Raw genomic sequence first — 26925 nt, forward strand, 5'->3', positions numbered from 1 at the left:
GCCTTGTGGTCAAGGTCAGGGTGGCAGCACAGGGAGAGGGGGGCGTGAGAGAGACACACACACCAGAAAACCGACAGCCTGTGATCACAGGGTTTCTCCTCCACCCACACAGAAGGAAAGCTGAGAGGCCAGCGTCTCTCCTGGGGCAGTTCCAGGCGTTCAGAGGCCTGAACTCGCAATGGTCTTTTTCAACTTGTTTTGTTTCTGGTAAATTTAACCTAATTCTGCATTTCCTGCTTCTTCATATTTTTGGGTTTCGGTAGTTGGTTTGCGTTCACTAAAAGTTTTGTGTAAGTTTTTCTAGGGCTTCAGTGCCTGGTTCTCTCAACCTTAATTCATCTTAGAAAGGCTTTTCAGCTGGGACCTGGCTAACCTTCCACATCGTTAATGGCGGATTTACCAGCTGAGCTGTCAGAAGCAAGGACAGACATTTCACAGCGAGAAACAGCCAGGTCAAACTTTATTAAAGCTCCTGTAAATTATTTTCCCAAGCCAAAATATGAGATGGATTTGGAATACCCTTTCTTTACCAGTAAATCAATGCAGTGACTGTACTTCCATGCAAATGGCAGTGTAAACTGAAAGGAATAATCAAAGAGACAGTTACACATCACTCAGAATTCAGAGCAGTGCACTAGTACGGCTCCTAAGAGAGTCACAGAATTGTAGGCCTGGAGGTGACCTTGCAGGGTCATCTAGTCCACCCCTGCACACATGGCAGGACTCATTATCTAGACCAGGGGTCTCAAACACACGGCCCGCGGGGTTATTTTCTGCGGCCCGCCAGCTCCCTGTGCCTGCCTGCCCTGCCCCCGCACTGCTCCGGGAACCAGCCAGGACCTCGGGGGGGGGGGGGGGTCTGTGTGTTGCCTGCCCTGGGAGGCCCTGCCCCCAGTGCATGCCTGGCCGGACCCGTTCCCCAAACCCCTTCTGCAGCCGAACCCCCTGCCCTGAGCCCCCTGCTGCACCCCACACCCCTCCTGCACCCCGACCCTCTGCCTTAAGCCCCCTGCTTCATCCCTCCTGCACCCCAACCCCCTGCCCTGAGCTGCCTGCCACACCCTGCACCCCAACCCCCTGTCCTGAGCCCCCTGACACACCCTGCACCCCTCCTGCACCCGAACCCCCTGCTGTACCCTGCACCCCTCCTGCACCCCCTGGGGGCAAGGAGGGGCGGAGTTGGGGTGGGGATTTCAGGGAAGGGGTGGGAAGAGGCAGGGCAGGGGCGGGGACTCACAGAAGGGATGGAGTCGGGGCAGCGGTGAGGGGTGGTGGTCAGTGGTGTGGCCCTCGGGCCAATGTACTAGTCCTCATGTGGCCCTTGTGGTCATTTGAGTTTGAGACCCCCTGATCTAGGCCATTCCTGAGAGGTGATTGTCTAATCTGCTCTTAAAAAATCTCCAGTGATGGCGATTCCACAACCTCCCAAGGCAATTTGTTCCAGTGCTTAACCACCCTGACAGTTAGGCATAGGTATTTCCATCCTTGCTGCAATTTAAGCCTATTGCTTCCTGTCCTGTCCTCAGAGATTAAGAAGAACAATTTTTCTCCCTCCTTGTAACAACCTTTTAGGTACTATAAACTGTGATCATGTCCCCTCACAGTCTTCTCTTCTCCAGACTAACCCAACCCAATTCTTCCAATCTTCCCTCACAGCTCATGTTTTCTAGACCTTTCATCATTTTTGTTGCTCTTCTCTGGATTTTCTCCAGTTTGTCCACATCTTCCCTGAACTACTCCTCAATACTCCAGTTGAGGCCTCGTTAGCTCTAGAGACGGCAAGTGTCATCGTGTCCCTTTTACAGGTGGAGAAAACGATTCCCTGAATGGCTTCGGATTTAACTGACAGATTGGTATGATTTTAAACTAATAATATTAACATCTGTACAACTTTTATCTATATATGCTGCAAACTAGCTCCTAGTTCAACCATCCCACAAGGAAAGCCGAGCAACCACAAACTAATATAAAAGCGGATAAATTTGTTCAGCATAGTCTGTCTTCAGTGATAACACAAGGCTCTTGAATGCTCTGTACTTACTTCCACCCATCTAAGTAGCTTTTCATGAACAGGTCCGTCATCATTAAAAGGGTTTGTGTTCAAGACATCAGCAACAAACTCCCTTGGTGTGATCTGTTGGGTCTAATGAAATAAAAGGTTTGTCTCAGTCGTACTCTTACCTGGTCCTGCCAATGAGCCTTGGGCTTATTCGTGTGCAGAGCTGCATCCAGACCGGGTAGCCCCCAGTAATACTGATGTATACAGGACCGGGAGAGAAAACGCATTGCTCCCAGAGTGGCAGATTTGCTACATTCTTAGATCTGACTTGTGAGAAGCAACTCGGCTTCCACAGTCTGACAGGAAACACTTTTTAAACACTGGCCATTGAAAAGAAGCTGCTTCCAACCCAGCTCACAGAGCCGCACAGACTGCAGGAAAGTGCAGGAGGTCGCTCTTTGCTCACCCCAGCCCTAGCTGACATGGTTCACTCAGTGATATAAGAAACAGACAGGTACGAGTAACAGATTTACCCACGATGACGTGTCCAGCCACAGACGCCTGGCCAGCCCACAGCGAACTCTCATCTCTAGAGGTGGAGCTATGCGACCGCCTCTCACCAGGGCCTGCCTTGACCAGCAAGGTGTGGTAGCCTAGGGCTAGAGCCACAGAGAGACTTTGTCTCCTTGCCATGCAGTGTTATTCCCAGACTCCCTACAATGCACATGGGGAGAGTGAGGTGCCTAAGGGTCTGTCTACACTGCAATTAGACACCCGCGGCTGGCCCACGCCAGCTGACTCAGGCTAAGGGGCTGTTTAATTGCAGTGTAGACTTTTGCGCTGGGGCATAGCCCAAGCCCTGGGACCATCCCACCTTGCAGGGTCCTAGACCCCGGGCTCCAGCCTGGGCCTGAAGGGCTACACTGCAATTAAACAGCCCCGCAGCCCAAGCGTGGGCCAGCTGCGGGTGAATAACTGCAGGGTTAAACATATCCTACAAAAGCAATTCACGAAGCCAGCTCACTGAGCAGGAATCCTAACCCCTCTGCCCCTTAAAGGTAGCTGGGCATCTCCCTCCACAGGATTCATTGCCGAGCCCGCTCCTGGAGTCAGAGACCCGCATCCACCACACAGCCCATTGCAGCCAGTAGCCCAGTGAGCAGGGCACTCAGCAGGCATGGAGAAGCCCATGTTCAAATCCCTGCACTGGTGCTGGGACTTGACTTTAGGTCTCTCACACCCCAGCCACGTGCCCTGCCCACCAGGCTACAGCGTCACCCTCACTCTGGCCCACCCACTAGTTAATTATTTATACAAAGTGGAATGGCTTCAATAGGAGAGCACCAAAGCCTCAGGTGCAGAGCACGCATCTGGGAGGCGGGGCATGTGGCTGCCAGTCACTGCTCTGACACAGCCAGAGCAGGAAGTTGAAAACCGATCATAGCTGCGGGCCCTAACCATTGCACTGGTGGGTATTCTGGGCCATACAGCTGCCCCGAAAGTCCCAATGTGCTTGCCTCCAGCAGGCTTTTGTGCAGCCTATGCACGCTCAAAACACACCCACCTGACGAAGCCCCACGGGTGAGCCAGGGAGGGGAACACCCCGGCTGAGAATCCAGCCAGGGGTTAGGTGTGCACTAGGGCGCTGAGCAGTTTGGTGGTGTTAGGACACTGGTGGCTTTGTGCATGCGCATGGGTTGGCATGTAGCCACCTCGGGGCCTTAACCAGCAGTCACTTAGGTGCTTACGGGGCTAGGCAGCATCTAAGCAGGACTTTTGAGGCACTCAGGAATGGTGGCCTCAGCTACCTAAAGTGACAGTTAGGCGCCGAGGTCCCTCTGTGGATCTAGCCCCAGATGCCCTGTCTCTTGCTGGCAGTTTGAGCTTCTGCACTCACTGCTTCCACTGGGAAATTTGCCTTTGTGATTCCTTGCATCTCCTCTCTCCTCTGGCCCAGGGGAGCGAGCTGCCTTGGACACTGGTTCTCTACTCTTCTCCTTTGCTCCACAAGCCCAAGGAGGGATTTTCTTCCTCTGGCTCATGATTCACAGTCGGGACCCCTCTCTCCTGGAGTTAAGCACCTAAGCCAGCTCAGCCACTTAAGTAGCCCAAGTCCTAGCAGCCAAATCTCTCTCTCCTACTCATGCTTGATAATGCTCTGACCCTCACCCTACCTTTCCCTGTGCCTCTGGCTAGCTTTTATGTAGGCACTCTGCTGCTCCTTCCGCCTCTTGGTGGCCTGATGTGGGGCAGGGAGGTATCAGGTGTCCGGTGTACTTAAAGCACACCTATGGGATCATGCCCCAGTGGCAAGCTAAGCGTCCCCCTGCCTAGATTTCAACTCCTCCTTCAGCGCCTCTGGGGCTGTGACGTGAGCTAGGCTCTTAGCTGCGGGGCAGCATCACTACTTAGGCAGCTTTGCAAAGCTGACTGGCAGAAACGTAGGTGCCATGGGGACTTAGGCACCTTTGATTAAATGTCAGTGGCACCTAAGTGACGGATGTAGGCGCAGAAAGACGCAGTAGGCACCTCGATACCCTGGCCCAGCTTCAGCATTGATAGGAAATCATACCTACCCAAAGCCTGTGCACAAGCCTCACAACTTTGGCTGTGATCTCTCTGGCATCCTTCTGCCTGATGGAATTCAGGATGATGTCAGTCAGAAAACAATGGCACTTCCTGGCATAAAATATCTCTTCCCGTGCCAAAGCAAAACTTAGGAAAACTATATCTACAAGGAGAGTGTCAAACACAACATACAGAATTAGACACCCTATTTCAGCGTACCAGCCCTTTTCATTTAGCCGGCCACTGAGCCACCTGTCTCCATTGTCATGGGTGCAGCAGAATCCTGTAACACGCCATGTTCTGATCCAGGGTCAATGGACGTTGCAGAGTAAAAACTGACCAAGGATTTCAGGATTCTACCCTGGCTTTTTCTAATTGCTAAAAATATTTCCAGCTTTGCCTGCTGAAGTGTTGGGGAGCGTGACAAGGCCACTGGGATTAGCTACAAACAGCATCAGTACATTTCAAGCAGTAAAGCCTCTGGCACAGCAGAACGTCTCTAAAAAACGTTTTCCAATAGGAACTGAATTGCCACACTGTCCATTTCACTGAGACTGATACAGGGTTGGGCCCCTACAACAGCAACTACAGCAATGTAGCTGCAGGGATCTGCCAAAGAAAGCAGCTCTGTGGGTGTACACATACCTGGAGAGGTCTATCATGGTGTGTGTGTGTATGGGGGGGGGGGCCTGGCCCCAGAGCTGGCCCCTCTGGACTTCTCACAAGGAATAAAGAGCACATTGCAGCTGCAACGAAGAGATTAGTGATTGGTTTATTAGTCGCCAGGCACTAACAGCGGGGACTCAATCTATAAATTTACCTGTAGTTTGTACTGCAGGAGCAGGCTCTAGCTACACCCCATATTCGTCACAGTAATATTATGATGATATGACATGATTATGGTATGGTTGCATATGGTATCATATGGTTGCATTTTTTACAAGATGGGTCATGTAAGGTGTTATTGGAAAAGGTATGATTTGCTGAAGATATATAATTTTTGTATCTGAAGTTATGAATATTGACTATGGATCTGTATTTCAAATGTGCTTACTCTGGATACACCGACAGCCAGCCTTTCAGGTACGACACTGATGAAGCTAGACAGTGCTGATGGCTCATCAGCAAAGACAATGGGCTGTAGAAAAGCTTTGTCTTACTGCAAAGATTTCAACCAGCCTCTAAGTAATGGCTCCTATGTCTCAGCAAGGGCATGTGACCAGACCACATGGTACTGAACTCCATTTTGAGTACCTGTATTTTTCTAGGCTGGGAACTGTTTTTGGAACAAAGGGTTCCCGCCCTATGTTAAAGCTATATAAGGTGGAGTGTGACATCATCTAGTGGCCTCACTCCCCACACAAGAGAACTCCTGGAAACACCTGAGGAACAAAGACTGAACTGAGGGAAGTGCTGGTCCCAGGCTAAAAGGATTTCTAGCCTATGTATGGAAACCTGGTGAACTGCTTGTATCATCAGCCAGAGTGAGAAATTGCTAATTCATATCCAATCTTTCTAGTATTTTAGGCTTAGTTTGCAATTTTGTTTATTTATAGGTAATCTGCTTTGGTCTGTTTGCTATCACTTATAATCACTTAAAATCTATCTTTTGTAGTTAATGAACTTGTTTTTTGGTTTATCTAAACCAGCACGCCTTTAAGTGAAGTGTTTGGGGAAAAATCTCAGCTTGGTTAACATATTGAGGGAGAGGTGAACCATTTATGAGCTTGCATTGTACAGATCCCTGTGCAGTGCAACACGGTATAATTTTGAGTTTATACTCAGTGGGGGGTGCGTGCCTGGGGAGCTGGGTCTTATCTTGGCTGCAGCCTCTCTATTGCTGGTTCATACAGCAGCTGGTTGGAGCCTGCATGTAACCTCAGCTGGGTGTGTCCCCACCTGTGTAAATGCTGGTGGGAGTGTAGGACCGGAAGTGGTCTACAGCTTGTCACAGCAGCACAGTGTGAGAGGGAGCCCAGGCTGGTAAGTGAGAGGGCTCAGTGGTACCCCAGTTCCAGATGACACCCCGCAGGGAACCCGTCACATTTGCCCTTTGGGGAAGTCAGTTAGAACTCGGGGTGTACTGTAAGTGCGAGGACTGATTTATTCTAACCAACTGTGACTACACACGTCTATAGTTTGTTAGGGATTTATGATATTTTGGTAATCTACTGTCATCTCGTCTTGTCTTCCCTCTACTAATGATATAAACTTGTTGGCCTTCATGCCAGCGCAAAAATTAAACAAGAATAGTTATAAAAGTGCTACCAAGAAGTTTGGTACTTAGCTCCTCATACTATAGACCAGGAAAAGGTATCAGAGGCATTTGTTGTCACACAAAAAGCCTTGTGGCACCATCGAAACGCTAAATAAGCTGCCAGATTTCCAGTTCTTTTCAATGTTACCTCTAGCCACTGGTTGAGTGTTTGCATTAGCCAGTTTGATGCCAGCACTGTAAACAACACTCTCTTCATGCCAAGTGCAAGATCCATCACTGCCTACAACTGGAGGATGTTCGACTTTAAGGATGAATCCTACATTATTAAATTCTTTGGTTAACATGTTGGTTTGGTCATTGACGGTTGTTTCTGGGGATAAAAAACATGTGGATTTTCAAACAATAAAACCTGCAAAACTTCTAACAGGATTAGCACATCTGTTCACAGCAAATGAGGGGCACAGCATTTTCGCCCCCTTACTTCTAGTTGTACCCCTTTATTATTAAGGAATTATTATTAAACATTTATACTGCAGTAGCACCTAGAGTCTACCAGTCTGGTGCAAGGCGCAGAACAACCATATTATAAATGACAGATGGCAGTCCCTGCACCAAGGAGCTTACAAACTGAAGGTACAAAACCACAAATATTCTCTCCCTCCTTGGTATTGAAATCCTGGAAATACTTAGTGATGGTTATCATGTGCTCCCTTAGTCGTTGCTTAACCAAGCCCAAACAGATTTAGCCTGGGATGTTCAAAGGAGCCTAAAAGAGTTCTAGCTATTGAGGTAATCATATGGGCTTCCTCACCATTGTACTGGAACACTTTGCAATCATTAACACATTTTACCTTTACACCACCCCCAGGAGGTAGGCAGTGCTAGCATCCCCTTTGTACAAGGCACAGGGTTCATTTTGTGACTTGTGCAGGGCCATGCGGTAAGCTTGCAGCTAAGACAGAAACTGAACTGAGATCAGGTGAACCCCATTTAGGCCCTGCTCCACTCTCCTCAGCTCCACTAGGTGCCTTTGAAAACCTCAGCTTTAGCTCTTCCAGTCTTTCCCCAGGAGTAGCTCATGGCAAGCAGAGACTTGCAAAATGTTCTCACTACAGCCTGGCATCAGCTGAGCCTATCTCAATTCAGACTAGCACAAGACTAATGATTGTGTGCTCTGGGCTTACTGTAATGCCCTGCATCTGAAACTCAGAAGCATACAAATCATAGAGGCTTTTCAATTTTGTTGTGAAAATAAATTCCTCTGAGCTGGTCTTGTACCCTGATTAGTTCTGTACAGTGCTAGGCATGTACTACAGACAAAGCCTAATGAATAAAATAACTCCAATACTTAAAAGGAATTGTACTAGTATCTTCACAAAACTTTGAAGAAGACTCAGTCAGATCCTCTCCCTCTGCTCAAAAAGCCCTGGGACCAACCTTCGCAGCCCCTGAACGAGGACTAGAATTGCACTCCCATTGTATTTTCATCACGCTCCCAACTTCCACACAGAACGTCAGTGTTGTAGAAGCAGCAGTGATCTGTATGCTCTGTATGACTATGCTATGTATAACCTGTACGCTCAAAAAGTCTGTTACACCTCCCCCCCATTTTGTCTCCTCTCCCCCTTTGAATACCTGTGAAGTGGCTTTCCCCCCTCCCCCTCCCTCCTGGAATGCTTGGGGATGAATGGGCTGGTTGAACAGCTGGAAGATCAGAAGAGCTCCCAGGTAGACAAGGTGTCTGGGACTCTAATTAGGCAGCAACCATACACCCATGCATGGACACTGCATGGACACTGGCCGAGGTGGAGTGGTTTGCATAGAGTAGTCATTGAGTGTTATTAAAGTAATTGGTCCAATTTCTTTCTGGAGACAATAATATGTTACTGAGATTCCAACTGTATCAGACAGGAAGACGAGTAAGTGTTTTTAAGCACAGGAAACCAGATTCTGTTTTTAGCTACACAGGTGAAAATGTGAAGTAACTATTGACTTTAGTGGAGCTACTCTGGATTTACACCTCAGCAACTGAGGTCAGAATTACCCAGTGTCTGTAATGGAGGAGGAGCAGGGAAATTAATATCCGTGAATTAATTTCACTGGGCCAAATTCTTCCCAATTGCGAGTCCACTGAAATCAATAGTGATGAATTCAGCTCTCTTTGTCTCACTGTGAACAACTCTCCTGCACAACTTGCTGTTGTTACATCATGCTACCAAAGTGCTGTCACCAAAATCATCGTCTCTCCCACCTCTCTGATCACATTGCCCCCTTCTTGCTTCAGATCATAGAATCATAGAATAACAGAGTTGGAAGGGACCTCTGGAGGCCATCTAGTCCAACCTCCTGCCCAGAGCAGGACCAATCCCAACTAAATCATCCCAGCCAGGGCTTTGTCAAGCCTGACCTTAAAAACTTCTAAGGAAGGAGATTCCACCACCTCCCTAGGTAACACATTCCAGTGTTTCACCACCCCCCTAGTGAAAAAGTTTTTCCTAATATCCAACCTAAACCTCCCCCACTGCAACTTGAGACCATTACTCCTTGTCCTATCATCTGCTATCACTGAGAATGTCTAGATCCATCCTCTTTGGATCCACCTTTCAGGTAGTTAAAAGCAGCTATCAAATCCCCCCTCATTCTTCTCTTCCATAGACTAAACAATCCCAGTTCCCTTCACTGGCTTCTCTTCTGCCTCAAGTTCCCGGACCTTGTCCTCACCTGTAAACCTCTCCACCACTCTTCTTCCCTCAGTAACAGTTTCTCAGCCTCCTGCTTCCAGTGACTACGTTTGTCCCAAGCCACCTCCAAAAAGCCCTTTTGTGTCCTTCTCCCACTCATATCTTCACACCTTCATCACACATCCTCATGCGTTTACTACACAAGAACACAGAGTTCCCAGTGACCACTCAAATCCCTCCTTAAAGCACATCTTCTGCGGAGCACTTCAGCAATCATCCACCAAACTGAGAAATGCGTGACACCAAAAGAAGCATGCCGGTACAACCAACAGGCAGCTGTACACAAATGAAGAATGCTTACTTGTAACCAGAGTTCTCTGCAAGCACTGCGAAGTCACAGTAATGGTAATGCGCTGCCTAGCGCAGCCTAGTGGTAGAACCTTCTCCAACAGTTGCCCATTGGAGCACATGTGCACCCCTTCCCATTCCTCCCTTCAGGGTGTCCAAAAGTTGTGAGAAAGAGAGCTCTACCCCCTCAGTTCCTTCCCCGCTACAAATCATAATAGGACTCTGAGAAAGAGGGGAAAGGTGGCGGAAGAAAGAATTCCAGTTACAAGCAAGTAACCACCTCTTCTTTGCGTGGGTCTGCATATTCCCACTTACGGGTAAGTTGACAAGCAGGGCTGAAAAACTCAGAAAGAGGAAGCAGAGTTGTAATTAAATAAAGACTGACAAACCATTCTACCTAATTTGGCATCGGCTCTTGAAGCCAAATCCAAAGCATAATGTTTGGTAATGGATCGACTTCCAAGTCAGTCTTACAGACTCCCCCAGTAAGACCATGTTTAAGGTAAGCAAGAGCCGAATAATATCTTACAACAGTAGGCCCAGGAACTGTCACCAACTTGTAACATTCAATGATACATTATCTAACCCATCTGTAAATAGGCTGCACAGATACATGAAGACCCACAGGATTCTTAGCCTAAGAAACAACCGACATAGATGAACTTCCAAAACCTTGTGGCTCTATTTAAATAATCTGCTAGAACCCTTCCAGCATCCAAAGTATGTAACACACATTAGTATGTGATTTTGGGGGAAAATAAATTAATTATCTGATTCATCCATATGGACTGGAGTGCTTCACTTCCATCTGGTGCAACACTTGGAAGGAACTGAGCTGGTAGAAGGCGCTGTGCCCCCTTATAGAGCCTTTCCCTCAGAACATTCCAAAACTCCGAGGGGACGGGTAGGACAGCACATGCGTTTGCTCTAACGGCCACTGCTCCGAGGTGTTTCTGCTGCTAGGCATCAGTGGGCGGCACATTACCATAAGTGTGAATAAGCAGAGCCACTCAAAGAATCACTTTCAGATTAGCCCACTCTAGAGTCATCTGGTGGATGTGTCTGAATTGTTCTCTCTGTCTGGCCCCTATGAATTGCTGAACATTTCCCTGGGGAACTGAGTGTCCTCAATGCCAATGAAGTCAAGAGGAACTGAGGTTACTCAACCCCTCACAAGAGAAGCTTAGGGTCAGATTTAGAAAAACATCCCATTTTTAGGCTCCATTGCAATCCACAGAACTCCCGCTTGACAGCCACCTACCTCTGTAGACACACAAACTCACTTGGCACCTAGGCATCTATGTTTCTGCCTCTGACCACACACACATTCAAATCCCTTCTCATCAGGCAGTAGAGGGGCTTGAACAAGTGATCCCTCATGTCCTGGTGGTGCTCTGGCCACTGGGCTAAAGATCATAAGAGACCTGCTCCTGCTTCCTTCTTCCCCAGTTCTTTTGTGTAGATCTAGGCGGCCTCTGAGCATGCCTACTTGATCAGGCCCCTCACATTAATTAGGTGGAGGAGCATCTGCCTTACCACAGTTCATGAATCATTAGCAGAGCTAGGTGCCCCCCTGCAGCCCAGATTTAGGCACCTAGCTCCGTGAGAGGGGCAGGGCTTAGAACGCATCTCTCATAGGCATCTCCCATTGGCTAGGTTAGGCAGTTTCCCGCCTAACATGCTGGCTTTTGTAGATCCCGTCCCTCTCCTCATCCACTGTATAGGGAGCCTGGGCACCAAACTCAGGCTTTGTGGATTACAGTGTTATTGTGTGATTTGCTAGGCGCCTAAAAGTTAGTCATTGTGACACTCAGCATCCCGATGCCTACGTCCCTTTGTGAATCTGGGCGGTAGTGTCTTGCAGCATTGGTTCTTATATTAAGCTCCTTGGGGAAGGACCTATGTCTTTCTCTATGTTTTACACAGTGGTGTGTACATTGATTGACAGCTCTCAATAACTAACAATAATTTGAAAGTAGCTACTTAAGAAGAGGACATGGTACCTGGGCAAGTGCTACTGCTCATCCCCACGCTGAACTTGCCAGTTATAAGCTGCTTCAGCCAGGGAGAGGTTGGGTGAGGATCTGTTAGAGAGGGGAAATCGTGACACAAATAAGAAATAGGGTCTTTTTCGCACAGCTCCTTCCTTTTAATCTCCGGTTCGTCTCAAATCTTTTTTACATCTTGCTGCTCAGGTGCATCCTCCCATGTTGCATTTCCTAGACACATTAATTACTGTTTTCCCCAGGCTTGTGAACTTCAGGCCCAGGCCTCACTCCAGCAAGGTGCTGAGGAGTCCAGGCTGCACAACATACCGCAGCAGATGCTGAGCACAGTGCGACATCAGGCGCTTTGATGCTCATATCCCTGCAACAAGGGCTAAAATCTGGCACACAATAAAGTAATACAAATAAATCATAATTAATACCTGATAGGGAATCTAAACTCTTTTCTGAAGGAAAAGGAAACTTGCTCTTCACCATCTTCGCACCCCTTCTGAGCAATCTGCATTAGTTTACATGTTGTGGGTCAGCACAAGGAGCAGGCATCTCTTCAGTTGCACTCAAACCCTTGGCCAGGTCTACACTAGGAAATTAGGTTAGTATAACTATGTCACTCAGGAGTGTGAAAAATCTACCCTGCTGAGCAATGCAGTTAAACCAAGCTAACCCCCAGCGTAGACAGCACTATGCCAGTGGGAGGGCTTCTTCCATCAACAGAGCTACCGCCTCTCAGGGGAGTGGAGTAACTACGCCCATGGGAGAAACCCTCCTGTCAGCATGGGTAATGTTTTCCCTGAAGTGCTACAGCAGGACAGTTTTAAGTGTAGATCTGCCCCGAGTTTGGAATCTGAAGTGGGCCTCAAGTGGCATAGGACTAGAGCTATGTACGGGGTGAATTTAGTCATCCAGGTGCTGCCCCTAACTGCAGTGGGAACCCCTCTGGTTTGTGGAAGAACAAGAGGAAGAGGTGAGATTCTTTCATCCTGACATTTCCTTTTTGTTAATCAGTATCACCAGACATTTCTGGTTTCTTTAAGCATCACGTTTACTCGTTAATTTCTCCTGCCATTGTTAAAGTAATGAGCACATGACACTTACCTTTTTCTGTTTGCTCCTGGCCCCTCCACTCTTTGAATGCTGCCATTTTTTCCATTGGGTAAGTCTCCCTTATGGTGCTGAATCTGTGTTTTTCAGCAGGTAGGGTAACTGGCAAATTCTGTTTGAATGCGTGTTGCTCCGAATGTTTCTCTTCGGCACTGAATGCAGCTTGAATAGTCTGGTCATTTTCCTGAACTCCATGACTTATTTTCGCAGGAGATCTGTCAGCAGGATCTTTGATGTCACCCCCATTTTCAAGTGTTTTATGACAAAATACATTATCTGCAAGGTTACTGCTGGATATTGTCACATGCCGGAATTCACATCTTTTGGAGTTTACCATATCCCATTCCTTTACCAGGGAAATTAATTTCTGAATGGGAGTGGCTGAGTTTCTATTTTCTGATTTTTTTGCTAAATTGCCTCTTTCCCCTTTCTTCCTTGGAGGGCTTGCTGAATGTTTACAATAGCTGGAATTTTCCCCGATGTCTGTAGACTGATGATATCCTCCAGATTTATTCCTTCGTTTTGTCCCTCTGGTCTGTGAAATCATTCTGGTATACTTCTCATTCTCTCCTTTGCTATCCTGCATGTCTTTTATTTTACTCCAGGTATTAACACACCAGTTACTGAAATCCACAGCAGTGTAGGAATGTTCCTGAAAAGGGAGTGGAAAGCGGTTTATTTTTAAATGACTCTTCTTATTTGTCCCAAAGGCACGGTAAGTTTTGCCTTACCTGATCGCTTAGATTTTAGCACTGCATAAACAGGGCCATTTTGTGGTCTAAGTTGTATTGGCATAAACTTGTGAGGCAGCAGGAGCTGAGAACTGGTCATTCTGAGCACTTGTCCATCTAGACCTTGCAGAGGCCTCACACTGAACCTTGCCCATGCTACCAGAGCTATAACCACATGGGGCTAAACCCACAGAGGTACTTAGGCATTGTGGGCTAGATCCACAAGGGGATTTGGGTGCCTAACTGCCACTTTAGGCAACTCATGCCAAAGGCCCAGTGGAATTCTCCAACTAGGCGTTCCCCTGCCTATCTCACCTGTGGAGCCCCGTCCAGTAGGCATGCTCAGAGCATGCCTACCAGATGAGACCCTGCATAAAACAGACACAGGTGGAGGAAGTGCCACCCTTTTGCCCATTAGTTAGAGCAATCACCCAGGAGATGGGAAACCCAGGTTCAAATCTTCTCTGCCTGAACGTGGAGTAGGGCAAGTGTGCCTGTTCTTATGGGTAAAAACCTAGCACAGAGAACACTGAGACAGGGAGTGGCCTTCCCTGGGGCAAACTGGACAGGTCTTGATCAGCCATGTTTACTCCAGAAAAGAAGCACAAATTGCTCTGGGAACTCAAAATGACAATGGCACAGAAGCTATCTAAACCTGAACACTAAAAAACTATCCAAACAAACTAAACTACAATAATTAGCTGCAAATGACTGAGATTTTCTTTCTCCTTTTATAGATGGAACCTTCTCATATTTCTGTAATATCTAAAGAAAATACCTTCAGCTGTTTTACCCTGAATCTGTATCTCTTGATGCTCAAAAACCTGTTGTTCTATACATAGGTGTTGGGACCTGAGAGACTGGGGGTCCTGCCGTACCGCCTGGCTTGAAGTGGTTTCCATCATATCTAGGGTTTACAGTTTGGTTCAATGGCTCTCGGCACCCCCACTATACAAATTGTTCCAGCACTCCTGGTTCTATTAAAAAAGTCATTATTTTTTCTGAACTGCTACTGGCATCTTGATGTGAGCAGATTCTTAGAAATTACTGCACTTTTGGAAGAAAGATTTCCTCTTTATGTAGAAGTTTCAGGACTTTCATTTTTGTTGATAATTTTGCAGTAAGAGTTAAGACAATTTGTCCCAAGCTGCAACTGGACAATTTAAACATTCAGGTCTGAACTGTTTTTTAAACTTATTGTTTTGAGGTATTTCTGAAAAAAATCTTACTTCTTTTGGGTCTTTGCTGAACTCACGCTCCTTATCCCAAGTCACAATATTTAATCTTCTAAATGGAAAAGAAGCTTCATCGTAAGTTTCATGTTTTTTGACCCACAATCTGTAAAATGAATATTTTTCAGTTTTGCTACATTTGTGAACCTTTGAATTTTTTTCCAGGGACAGCCTAAGGTTGTTGGGTTGTGTGTGCATTCTGGTGAATGTTAAAATTAGTTTTATATGAATTTTAATTATTGGGGAATTATTAGACAAGATAATGGAGTGGCTCATATGGGACTTGATTAAAAAAGAATTAAAGGTGGAGTATATAATTAATGCCAATTGACACGGGTTACTCTAAAATAGATCCTGTCAAACTAACTTGATATATTTTTTTGGATGAGATTACATATTTGGTTAATAAAGATAATAGTGTTGATGTAATATACTTAGACTTCTGTAAGGCCTTTGACTTAATAGTTCATTTTGATTTAAAAACTAGAACAATACAAAATTAACGTGGCACACATTAACTGGATTAAAAACTGACTAACTGATAGGTCTCAAAATGTAATTGTAAACAGGGAATTGTCACTGAGCTGGTCTGTTTCTAATGGGATCCTGCAGGGACTGGTTCCTGGCCCTATGCTATTTAACATATTTATCAATGACCTGAAAGAAAACATAAAATCATCACTGATAAAGTTTGCAGATGATACAAAAACTGGGGAAATGGTAAAAAAGAAGAGGATAGGTCCCTGATGCAGAGCGATCTGGATCGCTTGGTAAACTGAACTTAAGCAAACAATATGTTTTTAAATGGCTAAATGTAAATGTATACATCTAGGAACAAAGAATACAGGCCATACTTATAGGATGGGGGGCTGAAAAAGTTTGGGAGGGGGCAGGTAGATATTCAACTGAATATGAGCTCCCAGTGTGATTATGTGGCCAAAAAGGCAAATGGCTGTCAGAGGGGCAGCCGTGTTAATCTGTTTCAGCAAAAACAACGAAGAGTCTTGTGGCACCTTAAAGACTAACAAATTTATTCGAGCATAAGCTTTCGTGGGCTGTGACCCACTTCTTCAGATGTATGGAGTGAAAACTGCAGTAGGCTAATGTGATTCTTGGATACTTAAACAGGGGAATCTCGAGTAGGAGTGAATAGGTTTTTTTGCCTCTATATTTGGCACTGATGCAGCCACTGCTGGGATCTTGTGTCCAGTTCTGGAGTCCACAATTCAAGAAGGATGTTGATAAATTTCGTGAGGGTTCAGAGAAGAGCCAGGAGAATCATTAAAGGATTAGAAAACCTGCCTCATTGTGATAGAATCAAGGAGCTCAATCTATTTATTTTAACAAAGAGAAGGTTACAGGGTGACTTGATCACAATGTGTAAATATCTACATGGGGAACAAATGTTTGGCTCTTCAATCTAGCAGGGAAAGGTGTAATATGATCCAACAGCTGGAAGTTGAAGTTAGACATATTCAGACTGGAAATAAGGGGTACTTTTTTAAGTGACGGTAATTAATCATTAGCACAATTTACTAAATATTGTGATGGATTCTCCATCCCTGGAAAATTTTAAATCAAGACATGATTTTATTTTTAAAGAAACATGCTCTAGTTCAAAAGGAATTATTTGGGGAAAGTTCTATGTCCTGTGTTATACAGGAGGTCAGACTAGATGATCACAATGGTCTCCAATGGCCTTGGAATCTATGAGCCTATGAAACGATAGAAAATAGACAGGCATCTTCTTTACCTGTATCCATCGCACTGATAAAGTGCTTCAAAAAGAGAAGGAATTCTGTACTCCTCTGCTTCTTGACAAAATAGAGACCATTCTCTGTAAATTGTAAATAAACATAACTGTACAGTAATTCTCTCAAATACATTTAGATTATCTTTTCTAAATACTAGTCAATTTTTGAAATCATCTTCTGTAATCAACGATGCAAAGTGATCGTGCAAAATGCACTCTCCCTAACTTGAGTCATTTCTTATTTTGCTACTGATGCAATATTAACACATGGAAAAAATAGAGGCCAAAACTTTCAAAAGTGTTTATGACTTTCGGGTGCCTTGTGTTTTGGATGACATACAGGCATCTCAAGTTGGGAACCCAAACAATGAAAGGTGAAATTGTGGCTCCACTGAAGTCAAGGAAAAACTTCCATTGACTTCAGTTGAACCAGAATTTCATTCCAGACATCCAAAATAAGTGAACTCTTTTGAGAAAAACAGTTCAAACTTTGAATATCTAACACTGAAAAGAAACTGCTCATGAACACTCAACAGAGCAAGATTTATGTGTAGAAATCATACAGCAAATAATTTTGAACAACAAACGAGTTTAAGTAAACCATGACCTGTTTGCAGTCAATTTGCACACAAAAAAAAGAAGCTAAATTTGGTGAATAAATTATTGGCTACAATTTTTTGCTCAGGTTTTCTTTAAATTCACAAAGCGTTATGCTAATTTTTCTCACACTAATGTTGCTGTATGAATTTGATAACAAATACTACTGGAACTAAAAATCTTGCTTTAATGCTTTAATCACCATGTAAATCAGAAAACCTATAGGTGGAATAAAAGATTAATACCTTTTTTCCTATAGATATCTGGAATAAGACTAATAAAACGCATGATCTCTCTTTTCTTACTTAAATTCAGTTGGTAAAAACAGCTTGCCAAGTCTAAGGAAGTTGAGAATGTGTCGAAATATTTGCCCATCTCCATGGATTAGGAGACTCTGACCATATGTAATCCAATAAACTTTTTTGCAGTTTGACAGGAGCTCTGGACACTGGAGAAATAAATATATATCGTAACTTAGGAGGTCAGAGTTACTTTAAGACCTTTTTTCTTCCCACCGTGTCCCTCCTTCAAAGCAACTCTCCTTCTAGCCAGGGAAGGTTGAATGTAGCTAAATGTAGAGCAAGTTGCTAGAACATTATGCTACTTCGCTTGCCGATGGGGTTCATTTATATCAGCGGTGCCCAAACTTTTCCTGTCGCGCCCCCTCTTATCAGTACTGGAATTTCTCTGTGCCCCCTCCTCCATTACTGCACAGTTGGCTCAGTAGAGGAGCTTGGGCTGACGCAGAGCTGGCCTGGTGGGGGAGAAGGAATAAGGGCAGAGCTGGGCTGGGGATGGAGCAGGTGGTGGAGTGGAGCTGCAGCTGGGGGTGGAGCTGGTCTGTGGGAGGAGTGGAGCTGTGGCTGGGGGTGGATCAGGGGGCAGAGCAGAGGTGTGGCTAGGGGTGGAGCTGGTCTGTGGGAGGAGCGGAGGTGTGGCTAGGGGTGGAGCTGGTCTGTGGGAGGAGCGGAGGTGCGGCTGGGGCTGGAGGGGGACTGGGAGCAGAGCAGGAAGTAGAGAGGAGCTGTGGGTGGGGCCAGAGCTCAGCCGGGGGTGGAGTCAAGGTGCGGATGGGGCTGGAGCGGAGGTGTCGCTGGGGCCAGAGCTGGCCTGGGGGTGGAGTGGAGGTGCAGCTGGGGCTGGAAGGGGGCTGGGGGTGAAGAGGAGCTGTGGCTGGAGCTGGAACTGGGGTGGGTGGCGCTCCCTCCCCACAACCCCTGGGGGCTGGCCAGAGTCCCACCATGTGCCCCCCGAAACATTCTCCAGGCCCCCCTCCAAACTCCACGGTTTGGGGACCACTGATTTATAACATGAGATAGTCCCTTCCCAGGCTGAGCTTGTTACTTCTGCAATATATCCAGACTTGCTCTGCTTGCTCTGGCATTTGTGGCAGCACAAAAGCTCAGCGCTAACCATGAGCTCAGGGTGACCGTTGATTCTTGTCATTTAAAGCCTCTGAGGCCAGTGCATAGCAGGTGACTCACCAGAAAACGGGGGTTCTCTGAATATAGAACTTCCAGAGACCTCCCCTCTTAGAATCACATTGGCCTGCCTGGACCTGGAAACGTGCAAGGCCTATGAAAGAGCCCCATGTGTGTTCTTTGATGTCAAGGTTGCCTTTATAAAAGAGGCTCATTTGTCCCACCCCCCTCATTTCTTCTCTACCTGCCTTTACATAGACAAGTGGGGATGAAGGGAGGGCAAGAATGGCTCTGTGGAGGGCGAAACTTTTCAGTCAGACTCAGGCCTGTTTTCCTTGCTTACAGGTGTAATTTGTGTCTGTAAATTACACTTCTAGTTCAGTGCTCCTGCAGTCAGGAAATTAGAATCGGGCACCTGCTCAAATTTGTGCCTTCAGTTGAATTACAAACCCACAATTCAGTGCAATTCTTGTAGGGCCAAAGGCAGGCCACCTTTCTGAAAATGCGCCCTGGAGTGTTGTGTATACATTTTGAGATTTAGATTGGCTCTTTTTGGCCCTGATTCAGCAAAGCCCTTAGGCTTTTTCTTAACTTCACACATGCGCTTAAGTCCATCTCCATTCAGCAGAGCCCCTAAGCATGTGCTTAAACTAAACTTGAATTCAATGGAACTTAAGATCATCCATGAAGTTAAGCGCATGCTTATGAGCTTCTATTTGTTCTTATGGATTTCTAATATTAATTTTGAGGGAAGGAAGCCCCACCCCCCATACATGGTTTTGGCAGCCCATGTACCCGATGAAAGAAGAATTAACCAGGTCCTATCAGCCCCAGTCAATGCTGTTTGTGTTGTTGGCCAGAAGGGGAACTCTTCTCTCATGAATAATTCTAGGTGCTTATTTCCTCAAGGGACTAAACATGGTGCCTTCATACAGCTCCCAGCCCAGAAATGAAGCTCTGCTTGCCCCAGGCTGCCAGGCAACCCCATCAAATGCTATCTCATCACCTTTCCAATAGTAAAATGTCTTAGGCAAACTTACAGTAAGGCAATATAAAGATACTTATTGACTGTACCTTCAGCAAGGTTTGTAAGTATGTTTCATACCAATGGCTTCCTACATAAATTTTCACAATCTGATGCAGGGAGTAGACTCTTACTTCTGCTTTCCAGTCGTCATCTAAGGGATAAGGTTCAAAATGTCAAGGTCACAGTGGAAGTCATTTTAAATAATAATGAAACTTGGTGGTGGATATGACAGTTGTAAGCTACTGAGGGGATATCACAATAGTGTAATAATAAAAATATGGATTCTTTAGTATGCTAAATGAATGTAGAGAATTCTGAGCAAACACACACAGAGCTCAGGCCTTGCATTCTGGTTCCAGGGCTCAGATATAAGCATTGTCAAAAAATAACCAGGCATGCAAATGTACAACAGCAAACACCCATGCTGCAGCCAGTATTCTTCTCTCTAGTCCAGTCAAAAGTCTTGGCCTGCATCTGTGAACATAAGTTTGGTTCTGTTTGGGCTCTCCAACCTGGTACATTTAGCTGCCCAATGTAGATAAAGCTGGATATGCTGTTGAACCTGCACCCAAAAGGTACACAACGTCAAAATTCAGCAGTGGGAAAAGCTGAGGTGTGCTGGAGTTTGCTTTGAAAGTTACGACTGATAGAAAGCTTTCACTGGACTTGACTGTGGGTTTAAGCTCAGGGAACTCCTGGGAGCGCACGGGAAGCAAAGCTATTTCTTCACCACTGTTTGTGTGTTCCTTTTACCACTACTTCTGGAGACATTAGGCTAGCCTCACTCACTTCGTGTGTGCAAGGAATGGAAGTAGTGCTATGGTGCCTGCTCCATTCCCTCCTGTGGACCTGCACAAGCTTGGGCACAATTTAGCCTCTGCATTTAGCCTCTAGATTTTATCGGAATGCGGAAATGACTTTCTGGAAAAGTTCAGATTGAAATCAGTCACAGGAATAGTCCGTGAGACAGTTACCGTATTGTCCTGTGATGTGCTGGCTGGAAAGTTTAAATAAATATTCACCCAAATCAAAATGGTGAAAAATATTTGAAAAGTGCCTGCATTAAGAAAAGATTTGTGTGCCTACAATAGCACACGTCAGTACTGAAAGATATACGTAGCAGTCACAAACTCACAGAAGTGATGTTTGGAGGGACGTGAACAATAACATGAAAAGATTAGACAACTCTGGAACGGGAATATGTAAAATAAAATGAGTGTGTAGAGTAGCTCATCTAGCACAATGAGCCCCGGTCCATGACTGAGGTCCCTAGTTGCTACTGTTATACAAATAATAACAACAACAACTCAGTTGTTAGGCATTTGAGATTGTTACAATTATTTCCCATTTAATTTCTCTAACACAAGCTATGCACCACACTATGTCATGATGACATCAAGATGCCATAGAGATGACTGAACTCCTTCATACCAAGCCCTGTTATCATGGATTTTAATTCCATCAAAATAATTAGTAGGATTCAGTCCTTTGTAGGTACAGAGATTTCCCACAGGAACCCACTCTGAATATCAGTCCCCTAGTCTCATATGTACGACATCTAATATTAACCAGAAAATGTATTGGAGCAACTCAATTCACAGAGACTTACTGGAATGTAAGGCTTATTTGCATATCTGCCTGGAAATATGCTGTGTGCCATGAAGGGCTTTCACTAATTCCGTCTCTTTTGAGGGGGAGAGACAGAATTTTCAAGCAAGCAGTTATATTCTAAACATAAATATGAATGCCTCTTCAGAAATAAGTGTCACTGTAGTGCAGTTACTGTGCATTTCTTCTAAAGCTTTTTGTTGTATGTATAATTATACAGCTTGGGGGGGTAGCAGTAGCCACTTCTTAAAAACTATTGGCTTATACTAGATTTTACGAAAATGAGGAGTTTGTTGGTCACATAAAACCCTGGTTAATTTGAAACCTACCTTTTCCTCCTAGCTAGCACTGGACTATTGAGTCTTTATTCTTAATCAGCCAATATCCACTCATCATATTTTAAAACAATATAATTACTTATTTAAATCAATTTACTTACTGTGTCCCTTCATCTCTGCAGGTATCTTTTGTTTCAGATATGATTTCAAAGCATCTTTCATTGGTTCATATGTGATGTCCCTTTTGTCCAAGTAATCACAGAGTTCATGGATTTCAGACATATTTTCAGTAAGCGGGAGGCGGCAAGTTCCTAGCCAGTTCCTATCCATCCAAAGTTAAATGAGAATAGGTCACTAGATCTTTGTCTACTTTTTATACTACCAAATACTTTTACATGATTTATTTTTAAGTAATTCAGGCCAAGCCATTGTTAAGAACACCTGGTAGAAAGCTTTTCCAGCTATTGATACTTGAGCTTTCAATAAGATTTTTCCCATTGAATACTTTTGCATTTCTTCCACTTGACAAATCATGCTAATTCACTAGAACCTTCACATGAGTGCTCCTTACCAGCCTTAGAACAGGTCTGCAGTATCAGGCCCTAACAGACTATATGTGTTGTCCAAAAAATTTAAAGGTGAACTTATGGGCCTTTCATCTGCCAAGACCTGGCAACGGTTGCTGTTAGTAGAGACACCTAAACCAGTTTAAGAGCTGTCTCCTTACTCTGCAATGTTAGTGATCAGTGATACAAGCAGAGGACTGCAGAATGCTGAGAGGAGGGTAACAGCAGGTAAATGAAAGACAGGTAAATGAAAGAAATTATTAAACAATTTTTTTGAAAAAGTATGTTTTTAACTTTTCACTCCCTCCTTTCATCCTTTTTGTTTCTTACATTTATACACTTTTTGGAAAGCATTTCAATGCCTCTTTAGTGCTCCTTGGGGAGTCATTCCTTCTGTCTAGTGTAATGATGTCTGCCCTTCTCTAGGCATACAGGGTCACTTTGTCACAAAGCAGAGTTTAGCACTTTCAGTGCAGTTTAGAAATTACAATATTCAGTGTTAGCAATTTATCTGAATGTTAACAGTAGGAAAATAGGCTCAAATTTCATTCTTGGTGTAACAGACCACTCTATATACTTATACTCAGCTAGGCTCATTAAGTCAAATATATGCAATTTATGAATGAGCCAAATTCATGCCTGATGTGCGCCAACTGAAGTCCATGTCGTATATTTGGAGAACTCCAGCTATTGTTAGTAACTTTCCTTTGTTCCTTATGCAGTTGCCTGTGCAGAGCCCCACTGTCGGAGATTAGACAGTAGTAACAGTCTTCAGGAGCAGCACTAATTAAATGAAAGGCTGAAGGACTGCTCTTCCAAAGTTAGTATGCAATATGGCTGAAGAACTCAAACAGAAAAAGAACCCAACCTCATGAATTTAATGAAGACTAGTTTATAAAAGAAAACCTACTTGACATGTTGGAAGAGGACGCCATTCCCAGAGACGTACAGCTGGTTTCTGTCTAAAGTACTTTCTATATGGAGCTGTCCAAGTGCTGAATCAGGGTATTTTACTAAGACACCAAATGCCATAACATACAAGGGAGGCCTCTCGGCTTCCTGAACTTCCAGCATCTTGTTTACTATGCCCTTCATAGAATCTTCAAGGTTAGAGGTCAGCATAGAGCAATTTCCTACATGAAAAGGAAAAACATAAAAGTATCAAGACTGTGCTCTAACAAGCAAAATATTAATATGAGATTAATATCATTAATATTAATGTGAGATATAATATAAGATTAATTGTGTGTGCCCTTGTTGCCAAGAAGGTCCATTCCAACCCTGATATTCTATGATTCTATGAATAATTACAGCAACACTTGGCCCTTCTCTCAGCCTTCATGCAATCTGTTGAGAAGACTCTGGGTTCAAAATATTCATGTAATATATTTTTCTGTCCATAAGAAATGAATGTTAAAAACATGCCAGCTGTTTTGGCATAACTACAAGGAGCAGTGCTTGCTCAAGATGCTCCTAGAGCCCTTAAGCAGCAGGTCACTAAGAAATACAAAACCTGCTCTTAAACAAGCAAACAAAACCTTTGCTATACTGGAGTTAGTTATAAATGCAAATTCTGAAAACAATAGGAACATCTTTTCCGAGTGGGAGCATTCATTTAATCTTTCTTCCTTCATGAAAGAAAGACATGTCATCATGGTCTGCCAGGAGTAACAGAGGGTGGGGAAGGGAGCATCCAAATTCTGGTTAATTATGCTGATGGAAATACAGTATGCCTTAAATAACCATTTCAATAGGTTTCTATTTCATGCTGTTATTGGTGACTTAGCAGACTGCTTGGTGCCTAATCATTACTCTGTACACTCTCAAATTTTGCAAAAATTTGGCACCATAAAATTCTTTTGTCATTCTGATACCTAAACAGCTAAATGGCTCAGAGAAATTACATGCTAGGACTCTGGGTATGTACTCTGGTGGCTAGACCACACTAAAACCCATGCCACCACATCTTCACTATTATTGTTACTAGCTAGATTAAAACTTGCATGGGTAGTGATACCTGTGGCCCAATTACACCTTAATTTGTGGTGCAGGTGTATCTTTAATGTTGTAAGAGAAATTCAGAAGGCAGTCTTTAGGGGGGCTGTATATATGGGGACCTGACACACTGGGGTTGGGAAGTAGATCCATGCATAGGGCAACATGGAATAAGTAGGAGTGGGAAAAGAGAATGTAGGGGCCACTGTTAATGGAGAGACACAAAGGAGCAACAAGAGACACAATAAGAATTCAGATCCAAGTTGCAGGCCAGGGCAAAGTTGTTCAGGGCCATAAAGATGAGGGTAAGAAGTTTAAATATAATTTCATGGGCAAGGAGCACTAACTGAGGGATTCCAAGAGGGAAGTGATGCTGTCTGATCAAAAGGCAAGGAAGGTAAAATTACTTATCTTGTAATTCTGCATCTGAGGAGATCATCTCAAAGGGGTTTTTGTCTCCAGCAACTGTTATGTCAGAAATTGCCCTAGCTCAAGATTTTTGAGCCCATTAATTTTGATTTTCAATAAGTCTTGGGATACCGAAGTCTTCTTCCAGAAGACTGGAAGAAAGCTAGTGTTGTGCCAATATTTTAAAAGGGTAAATGGGATGATCAGGGTAATTACAAGCCTGTCAGTCTCACATTGATCCCAGACAAGACAGTGGAGCATCTGATATAGGACTTGATTAATAAAGAATTAAATAAGGGTAATATACTTAATGGCAATCAAGATGGGTTTATGGAAAATAGATCTTGTCAGACTAAGTTCATTTTTTTTATGAGATTACAAATTTGGTTGATAAAGGTAATAGTGTGGATGTAATAGACTTCTGTAAGGCATTTGACTTGGTACTGCATGACATTTTGATTGAAAACTAGAACAATATAAAATTAATATGACACGGATTAAATGGATTAAAAGTTAGCTAACTGATAGATCTCAAAACGTAATTGTCAATGGAGAATCATCATTGAATGGGTATGTTTCTAGTGAGGTCCTGCAGGGGTCAGGTCGTGTCCAATGCTAGTTAACATTTTTATTAATAACCTGCAAGAAAACACAAAAGCATCACTAAAAATTTCCAGATGACACAAAAATAGGGGAAGGAATAAATAATGAAGAGGACGGGTCACTGATACAGAGCATTCTGGATTGTTTAGTAAGCTGGGCTCAAGCGATATGCATTTTAACGTGGCCAAATATAATGTATACATCTAGGAATAAAGAATGTAGGTCATACTTACAGGAATGGGTTATCTATCCTGGGATGTAGAGACTGAAAAGGATTTGGCGTTGGGAGGGTGGGTAATCAGCTGAACAGGAGCCCCCAGTGTGACTCTGTGGCCAAAAGGGCTAATGAGATCCTTGAATGCATAAACAGGGGAATCTTGAGTAGGAGTAGAGAGGTTATATTACCTCTATTTGGCACTGGTGTGACTGCTGCTGGAATACTGTGTCCAGTTCTGGTGTCCACAATTCAAGAAGGATGTTGATAAATTTGGAGAGGGTTCAGAGAAGAGCCATGAGAAAGATTACAGGACTGGAAAACATGCCTTAGAGTGACAGACTCAAGGAGCTCAATCTTATTTAGCTTAACAAAGGGAAAAGGGGTGACTTGATGACAGTCTATAAGTACCCACATGGAGAACAAATATTTCAAAATGAGCTCTTCAATCTAGCAGAGAAAGGTCTAACATGATCCAATGGCTAGAATTTGAAGCTAGACAAATTCAGACTGGGAGAAAGGAGTAAATTTTTTTTAACAGTGAGAGTAATTAACCATTGGAACAACTTATCAAGGGTCATGGTGAAGTCTCCATCCCTGGCAAAATTTAAATCAAGATTGTTTTTTTTTTAAAATGCTCTAGTTCAAACGGAATTATTTGAGGTAAGTTCTACATCCATGTTACACAGGAGGTCAGACTAGATGATCACAATGGTCCCTTATGACCTTGGAATCTATGTATCACCTCAATATTCAAACACCTTAGCTGAGACAGGAAGTGAATGGAAGAATACACTGAAAACAAAGTGACACCAAATTACCCCTATAAAGCTTCACTGCGTCTGTAAGGTTAGGAATTCCCAAAGCTACAACTTCTGCTTCCAAAACATCTATGTTGGAGAAATTATCAGGCAACAAAATCTTCTCTGAGCGAAGAAAATTTACTTGAAAAATAAAGACAAAACCCGAAGTGTTAATTTTGTCATTTACCTGTCCAATGCTCACTCTAGCAAAACAATAGGCTGTTGACATTTCCCTCCCTCCCCCCAACAACAATATATTCATTAGTTGTTTTATATTCTAGAAGTAAACCAGGAGATCCTTGGTGTTTGAAAATAAATACCTGAAAACTAATATATTTGTAACAGTTTTTGAAGATCAAGATGTAAAATCAAATGTCACTTTACTTTAAAGCATAGCAAAATGATAGGTAGTACAATCCATGAATCAGGAATCAGTTTGGTTTTATTTGCAGCAATGTTCCACGTGACTCAAATATGGGCTTTTCTGCAAGCAGAAATCCTTCCTGAAGTATGCTTCAACATAGTTTACCACGGGCTGATGAAATCTGATGCCAGCAGGTCCTTCAAAAACACCAGGGCAAACTTGTGGCAATATCAGAATGGAACAGTGGAGGAGCTGTGGTTTTCTGCCACACTTTAAAAGGGTACATAACTCTTTTGAAGCTAGATGATCCTTTCATAAATGAAAAATTATTTTGTTACTACTGGAGAGATAAAGAACCTAATTCTCATATACAGTAAGACCCCTTTCTACTGCTTTGGTAGTGT

General features: G+C 44.1%; 1 protein-coding gene across 1 annotated transcript in view; it reads right to left on the minus strand.

Annotated features, from left to right (window-relative positions):
* Positions 1-479: 479 nt before the first annotated feature.
* The window catches only part of KCTD19 (potassium channel tetramerization domain containing 19), a 47021-nt gene continuing 20575 nt past the window's right edge, over positions 480-26925 (minus strand). The window contains exons 5-17 of the mRNA XM_077831410.1: positions 26176-26298; positions 23045-23267; positions 21730-21890; positions 19730-19833; positions 17540-17682; positions 16638-16721; positions 14882-14990; positions 12916-13573; positions 11818-11898; positions 6973-7155; positions 4576-4730; positions 2042-2143; positions 480-578 (exon numbers count right to left, since the gene is read on the minus strand). Of these exons, the coding sequence (XP_077687536.1) occupies positions 480-578; positions 2042-2143; positions 4576-4730; positions 6973-7155; positions 11818-11898; positions 12916-13573; positions 14882-14990; positions 16638-16721; positions 17540-17682; positions 19730-19833; positions 21730-21890; positions 23045-23267; positions 26176-26298 (2225 nt within the window). The remainder of the gene's footprint in view (positions 579-2041; positions 2144-4575; positions 4731-6972; positions 7156-11817; positions 11899-12915; positions 13574-14881; positions 14991-16637; positions 16722-17539; positions 17683-19729; positions 19834-21729; positions 21891-23044; positions 23268-26175; positions 26299-26925) is intronic.

This window comes from Eretmochelys imbricata, chromosome 12, assembly GCF_965152235.1.
Source record: "Eretmochelys imbricata isolate rEreImb1 chromosome 12, rEreImb1.hap1, whole genome shotgun sequence".
Taxonomy (NCBI): domain Eukaryota; kingdom Metazoa; phylum Chordata; order Testudines; family Cheloniidae; genus Eretmochelys; species Eretmochelys imbricata.